We start from the raw sequence: 7,909 nt of genomic DNA on the forward strand, positions 1-7,909 counted from the left end.
GGGGAGGAGGGGGGGAGACGGGTCTTTACTTCATTTCACAATTCAGTGACCTTGAATTTCCCGATTCACGCCTTGATAGACGAAAAGGTGCGTGCCCCTCGCCCACACGCCAGGTGTCCCGCACACCTGCGAAGCCCCGCATCCTCACCACGGAAGTTAAATCGAGCCGGCCTCCCGCGCCTGCGCACTGGGTGCCAACGTCCCCCACCGCTGCGTCCTAAATACCCTCAACTGGGACGTTGTAGTTTTTTTTTTTAAGTCACGTGGTCCATCAAAGAATAAAAAGGAGCTTAATAACATATCAACAGATGCACAGACAGCGGACCAAAAGACAAAAAAGGTTTAGCGCGTAAACGTAATTAGAATATGCAAATCAGGTGGGTGAGTTTTATGGGACGTTGGGGATAAAACGCGTAATCTAACGGATCAATCGGTTTGATGGTAACGGAACTGAATAATTAACTAATCGGGGAAATTGGCTAATGGGAATTTGGGACAATCGGATTAATCAACTTGGGTAATTTACATTTTATGATGTAGTTTCAATTTTTTCCGATTAGCATATTTAATTACTTATATTCTAAAGTGATAGAAATGGTTGCTATTATCGTTGAATACTTGTTGACGACTTTTCAATATTGTGATAACTGGCGTCGATTGCGCAATAAAGGGTTTCCATCTAATTGCATCACCTTTCCATAGGAATCAATGTAACGGAGTCAAACGCGGGGGCTGCGGGGCCTCGAACGCCTCACCCGTTCGAGCCGAAGGCGGGAACGGACCAGCAAACGCCTCAGATCCGCGGTCGGTTCAGGGGATATTTTCCCAGGCTGATCAGAGACGCGGGGAAGAGAAAGTCAAAACACCTCCCTTTTACGGGGCTTATATTTTGTTTGTCATTTCATCGTCAACAGGTTGACAGCAAAGAGGAGAGAGTGGGATTTGAGAGGTAATGAAGCGGAAGAGGGAACAATTAATACATTTTTTTTATTTTTTTTATTTTCATTTGTCAAACTGGAATTCATTCGGAGAAGCGTGGTTTATTATGTGTGTGTGTGGGGGGGGAGGGGGTCCTATTTATTCGCCAGAAATTACAGGATAAACATAAATAGGGTCTGGTGGAAACTTGAGCGTGGAGTCTGAGCCGTGTTCTGATTGGCTGCTGCCGGCGGCCCCGCAGGATAAAACCCGGAGGGGGGAGAGAGGAGGGAGCAGTCAGATAACGAGGAGCATCACTCCTCCCTGCACCTGGGAGTCCTGCGATTTTATTTTGTTGTTTATCATTTAAGCATTGTAAAAACAAAGAGTGAAACACCCGCCGTCATGACCGGGAAGGATGGAGTTGTACTTTCCGACACCGAGAACAAGCAGAAATCCGCGCCCATGAACGTCGCATCCCACGGGGGACCCCCGCAGCAGCACCAGCAACAGCAGCAGCAACAGCAGCAGCAGCCCCCGGCCTGGAAGATGCCCCCCACTGCGCACCGACGCACCGGCTTCGGGATTCAGGAGCTTCTCGGCCTCAATAAGGAGCCGCCGGCTGCGCCCAGGAGGCCGTTGGAGGCCCTGCCGCACCGGGCTCACGTCCTGGCCGCCAGGTCGGCCCTCGGCCACGGCGCGCTGGGGGTCGGCGTGGGTCTGCTGGGGCCGGAGGGAATACACTCGTTCTACGGGCAGCCGGCCTTCCTGGAGGTGCTGTCGGAGGCGCAGAATGTGCACCTGCAGCCGCTGCACAGAGCCGCGCACATGGACGCGCAGATGGACGCGCACAACTCCGCCAGCTCGGGTGAGCGTTTTTCAAATAAAACCTGACACTTTGGTGAAAATCAAATGACACTTGCATATATTATATTATTGTGCGCGAATAGTGAGGAGATCGTTCTTTGCGGCAGGAGAAATAAAAAGTAGACGGATTATAATAACGAGCCAAAGAGATGCGTTTTATGTCTTTTTGAAAAATATATACATATTTCGCTTGATTTTTATTTTTAGTTTGGCAGCATCGACATTTTTTTGCACGCACTACATTTTCCACGTTTTTGTCTTGACTATTTTATTCCAATCTTGAGAAAATCGGTGTGCAGCTATAAGGTCGAAATATTATACGATCAGAAATCACCGTTATAACTCGTTCTCTGTATTACACAGTAATGTCTCATATTGTGACTATTCATATTTGTGAAAGACTTATTGAATTTTTTTGACAAACCCATTGTTCCGGGATGCCTCCTCACAGATTCTGATGATATGAGCCTCTCCTCCGGCGACAAGAAATTCTCTAAATCGTCTCTGAGTCAGAGCAAGAAAAGAAAGAAAAGACGACACAGGTAAAGCAAACGGGACTAATCTTTTTAAACACTCTGTTTTAGGTATTTTTCATTATTTGGCCTTTTTCTGTCTTTTTTATCTAATTGTCACTGTATGTAAAAAAAAACGCTGTCCTTACAAAATGAGCGATTGTTCTAATTTATGTTACTAATAGTAAAGGCCTTTTCAAGCATAGTGAAAATAAATATAATATATCATAATGTCTATTTAAATCGCTATCTATTATTATTTTAAAGACAATAAAATTGTGCTACTGCAATTGTCTGCAAAGCTAAGGGAATTGTAATTCCTGGACATTTAAATGTTTTCTTATTTGTCTATCTGTAAGACACAAAAAAAAAAAATCCAGAAATCCTAATTCCTCATCCCCTAATCTCTTCTGATTTCTCTCTACAGAACCATTTTCACCTCCTATCAGCTGGAGGAGCTGGAGAAAGCCTTCAATGAAGCACACTATCCGGACGTGTACGCCAGAGAGATGCTCTCAATGAAAACTGAGCTACCGGAGGACAGAATACAGGTAAAGTGTCCGTGGGCCTCTGAGCACTGAGCAGAACAGATCCATCCCAGTAATAATGATGTATTGGATATTCTTAATTTAATAATAACACTAATAATAATAACAATGATGGCAATGGTAATTATAGTTATGATGGCGGTGATATGAAAATAATAATTAAAAACAACAATTAAGAACAGCAATAATAATAATAATAGTACATTTAATAATAACAATAATAATAATAATAATAATACATTTGATAATAATAATGATAATAATAATAATAATAATAATAATAATAATAATAATAATAATAACAATAATAATAATAATAATGCATCATCTTCAGAGGCGTTCCCGCTTAACCTTAGTAGCCAAAAGTGGAATTAGTTCAATGAAAATAACTTTTCATATCCTTCCCCGTGAAGGAGCAGGCCACAGCCCAGTGATGAAATGATAACTACACTGAAATTAATTAGCGCAGGTCAGCGGGCGAGCCAGGGCCTCTGCTTGGCTCCTACCAGCATTTTAATTTCCCGTGATATTTGAGCGCCTGTCTCCCATCAATCGAGCCTGGAAATTAACTTATTTTTCAATCAGCCTCTACGCCCTCGGGGTCAACTCTCACAGGAAGCATTGCACGCACTCACACACACACACACACACATACTCACACAGACACATACGCACTTCTGAGGTGCACACACACCGCTGTCAAAAGCATGATTGCTCATCTGAGGCCCATCTTTTTATGAGATGGAGGTTATCATCAGATCTACCTGAATAGCTTTTCCAGGTTCTCGCGCTTTGATCGTTTTTAATCCCATGTAGGCCGTACGCACACGCACACATATACACGTTCACACACAGTCCCACACACACACACACACGTGCGCGCGCGCTCCACCATTCTCTACAATCTCATCCCACCTCCAGAGCCATTTTATGTTGCTCGTTCTCCTCATCCATATTCACAAGCTTGCTGGGGCTATTACAAGGTCTGGCTTGGTGGAAATCAATTTAGGCACTTGAAGAGCCAAAAGGAGAATAATGCACAGGCATTCCTCATACACCACACACACACACGTGCGCGTGCGCGCGCGCACACACACACACACACACACACACACACACACACACACACACACACACACACACACACAATAGAAAATAACTTCCTCAGATGAAGCAATGAAGAAAAATTGAAAAATTAAGCAACAGATTTCAGGGTCTGTGCTCACACATGTTGCTCACATTCTCATGTTATACAATCATTGCATTGGGACCAATGTAAAGTGTGTGTCAAAGAAGATAATAGAGACTTAATAAATTGATAAATATAATAAAAATTAAAATCTTAAACTTGACCACTTGAAACAGTCAAAAAAAGGTAATATTGATAAAACACATTCCTCTACTTGAACTACCAACTGAAAGAGTGATGACGTTGTTATTAACCTTCACCACAAACAAAAAGCAGTCTTTATAGCTCTTTGAAATTATAAATTTTCAAATTCCCTTGAATTTTATAAACACGTGTCTTCATATAAAACTTGTATTTTCTGTTCATTTCAATTGACTTTTGATCTTATATAAAAAGCCTGGAATGTATTTTATCCATGAAAATTATCACAGAAGAATAATTGCTGATTATTCAGAAGGAAGAAATTAAAATCATTTACTAATGTAACAAATCACCCCCCCCCCACTGTTATTAATGCATGAAACATGCAAGCTTTTGCAATTATTTTTTTTCCCTAAAACTACCAATAACTCATTAATAACCCATTGATCTATGTGATAATTCATAGTGAGACCAATCATGGGAGTGCAAAACAAGACACAAATTACTGATGCTAAATTGTTTATTCTAATATCTACACATATGTTGACAGACACAGGAGATGCAACTGTATTAAAGACGGTATGAAAATATTCTGTGCTGAATTTGTAATTTTCATTTGAGTAGTTTAGCATTCTTTAACAGACATCGACACTTTGTCCATCTGTTTAAATATTAAGAAAGGATAAAAGCTGAAGTATGGGGAAAATGTTAAATCCATTCGAGGTTGTTTGGGGATGCACATTTCAATGCTTTGACAAAATAAGTTTTTAAAATTAAACCCTGGGTCTTGTTTAATTTATTTATTCATTAATATGAGAAGGAACATCAAGCTGCATGTACAACATTTCACTCAAAAATGATGAAATGTGCGCAAGTGTGTGTGTGTGTGTGTGTGTGTGTGTGTGTGTGTGTGTGTGTGTGTGTGTTGAATTGTTTTCAATCAGTTTATCAAGGTGGGTTCTAGATTTCAGAGGCTGCAATTAACAGCACACAGGTTGTGATGGTGTGTTAATGTACAGAATAAATGCATGGCACTATCACTGCCTGGAGCGGCACTAAATGTCAGTAATCTGAATGTTGACGCTCTTTAATTCTTCAGTTTCACTCATAAAGAGTCCGTTCATAACACAGGGCTCATTTTCATGTCTAGACAGAGACCAATCAATTCCCAGTGCGCAGACACTTGGTGACACTGGCGAGGAAAAATTCAATTTGACCAGGTGTTACTCTGTTCAGCGGAACCAGCCTGCTAATATTCTCTACGAGCCAGCAGCCCATAACAAAGTGCCTTTCCAAATTGCATTTATGGATGTGAAGGTGTAACTTTGAACTCTGTGGTTGAATGTATCTCTCCTTATCAATGCATTTTTAGCATACGCAGACCTATCAGCTGAGGAGACTTCACCCGATGCTGTTTGGGTGCAGTCCCCTCAGTTCAATCAGTCAAAACACTATTTTGGCGTTTCACTTGAAGGGCTGTTTGTCATCGGTGCATAGCATGCGTACTGACAAATGGCCCTTCCGTCTCAAAAGCTTTGCCAACATTGTACATGTAAACCTCTCCAAAGCGGAGATCTCCCTCATGATTTGGAACCCTCACCTTACCAATCGTGATGCAAATTTCCCTAAATTCCCACCATCTTTACTTAACCAGAAGACTCCTGGGCAAAAACTAGACTTGGCAGATGTTAGGTTTGAGAGAAAAATCAAGGAGGAAGAGAACAGATTCCAATCAGGACAATCAGTGATTTTTGACTCATGATATGCCTCTCATTGCCAGGTGTGGTTTCAGAACCGGAGGGCAAAATGGAGGAAAAGGGAAAAATGCTGGGGTCGCAGCAGTGTGATGGCAGAGTACGGACTGTATGGAGCCATGGTTCGCCACTCAATCCCTCTGCCTGAGTCCATCCTCAAGTCAGCCAAGGAGGGAATCACAGACTCCTATGCCCCCTGGCTATTAGGTAAGCAAAGATGTTGGAAATAAATGTTGTATTTATGAAGTCAAAAACAAATGGCAGTTAGACTTGTTTGTTTGTAGCTGTGAATAATGCCTGAATACCAATAACTAGCACCCTGTCATTCTGACTTAACGGGACGTTTCGTTAGTGGTCCGTCATTGTTAAAGTCATGTTAGTATGAGATCATTTTGACAATAATTCTATCTTATTGACAAATATACTTGAAAAACTTATCAAACTGGAGTCTTGTTGCTCCCAAAACATTGAAATGCGCAGTCTTTGACACCCTAAAGTCCACTAATCAGATAAGTAAAGTTCATTAGGCATTGTAATAATCCCTTAAATGCCGAATCCCTCACTTTTACATCTAGATTGATCGGATTTAAATTTTTATGCAACTTGGCACACATGTAATCTGAGCCTCCTTTTATTATATATTAATATATTTATTTCTATGCAATATATATTTCATATATGAAATAACTACAGGTCTACTTACGCGCTTTCTTTCGATATCATTATTTTTTTAAGAATCCGGATTAAAACCTCCTCTCCGAGGTAAAGCCGGGCTGGTAGGAGGTAATATAAGCATTACGTTGTCAATAAAACAGTAGCAGTCAATGCCGCCATAATCCCACTTCATTATGACAGATTAGACTTGATCTCCTGGCCTCCGCCCTGTCAATTGATTAGGTTAAATCTATCAAGTGAAGTCCTTTTGAATGTATGCATTGGTCATCATCTTCAGTCTTTTTGGAAGTGTTTCAATGTCAGACGTTGCCGTTAACGCGAATACATTTTGTACATGCAGGTTGGCAGGTAGGATTCAGACACCCGAAACACACAGAGTTCTCCATCTCCAAGCTCCAACTCAAATAAAAATTCCCTTCCCTTCAGGTATGCACAAGAAGTCAATTGAAAACTCCCACAAGTCTCCCGAGCAACCCAGCTGCGAGATGACTCCCCCAACCCCACAAGAGAGGCCGGCGGACGCGGGGCTGAAGGAGGAGCAACGAACAAACGACGCCCCCATCACTAGAGATGAACTGAGGGAGAACAGCATCGCCGCGCTGCGGGCGAAGGCACAGGAACACAACGCCAAGATGCTCGAGACAGTTTCGGACAGAACGAACGCCCGCAAAACACACAAGGAGGAGGCAGAGGAACAGAGGGCGACGGAGGGTAAAACAGCAGAGGCGGAGAAGAGCGACTAAAAATGGACGGGGAAAAGCATCTCCCGAACTTGTGTTGTGAATTGGATCGACGCGGTCACAAATAAAAAGAACATTTCAGACGAAGTGACACTATAACCTCTTTGAACTTGGTTGGTTCCGCTTCAACACTCTTGGACGGACGTCTTTATCGAACCAAAACTCCTTCACAGTTACACCCAACACATATTTGGCAAAGTTTGTTATGATAAATCGTCAACTCCACAACTGTACGGTTTGCAATCTAACGTGATAAGCAGCTGAACATGAGAGATAACGAATGCAACCATATTTTTTTTCTGTTTTTATGAGGTGGGGGTTTGGGCTTTGTGTTGCATTTGAAAGGAGTCCATCCCCAAGACAGGCTTCGTCTCTTCCTCTGGAGCCCCCCATTCTGCACTGAGTGTGACCTCTGACCTACCTTTAGAGGCCAATTTCACCCCCCCCCCCTTTCTGCAAACCAAAATCCCGAACACTCGCTCGTGAAAGGGGAAGGAGCGACCCCCCCCCAACCCCCCATCCCACTCCAGGCTTAGCTCTTAGACTTTGTGAAATGTAAATATGT

At 42.3% G+C, this 7,909-nt stretch overlaps 1 protein-coding gene across 2 annotated transcripts; it reads left to right on the forward strand.

Moving 5' to 3' along the window:
- Positions 1-943: 943 nt before the first annotated feature.
- On the forward strand, positions 944-7,889 carry LOC147222753 (visual system homeobox 2-like). 2 transcript variants are annotated; one of them, XM_086167130.1, is made up of 5 exons: positions 944-1,786; positions 2,237-2,327; positions 2,725-2,848; positions 5,956-6,136; positions 7,031-7,889. In XM_086167130.1, the coding sequence occupies exons 1-5, from the start codon at positions 1,324-1,326 to the stop codon at positions 7,345-7,347; spliced, it is 1,176 nt and encodes a 391-aa protein (XP_086023256.1). In that variant the 5' UTR covers positions 944-1,323; the 3' UTR covers positions 7,348-7,889. The 2 variants fall into 2 exon arrangements, with proteins under 2 accessions (XP_086023256.1, XP_086023258.1); XM_086167132.1 differs by having other exon boundaries at positions 6,945-7,171.
- Positions 7,890-7,909: the final 20 nt, after the last annotated feature.

Source organism: Fistularia commersonii, chromosome 20 (genome assembly GCF_037954325.1).
Source record: "Fistularia commersonii isolate RoL2024-O1a breed Wild chromosome 20, RoL_Fcom_v1.0, whole genome shotgun sequence".
Lineage (NCBI taxonomy): Eukaryota > Metazoa > Chordata > Actinopteri > Syngnathiformes > Fistulariidae > Fistularia > Fistularia commersonii.

What these genes read in the sequence shown, in the direction of transcription:
- LOC147222753 (XM_086167130.1), top strand. Translation starts at nt 1,324, where the DNA reads ATGACCGGGAAGGATGGAGTTGTACTTTCCGACACCGAGAACAAGCAG. An exon ending in AGAAAGAAAAGACGACACAG is followed by an intron (nt 2,328 to 2,724) that starts GTAAAGCAAACG and finishes TTCTCTCTACAG; the next exon opens with AACCATTTTCACCTCCTATC. An exon ending in TACCGGAGGACAGAATACAG is followed by an intron (nt 2,849 to 5,955) that starts GTAAAGTGTCCG and finishes TCTCATTGCCAG; the next exon opens with GTGTGGTTTCAGAACCGGAG.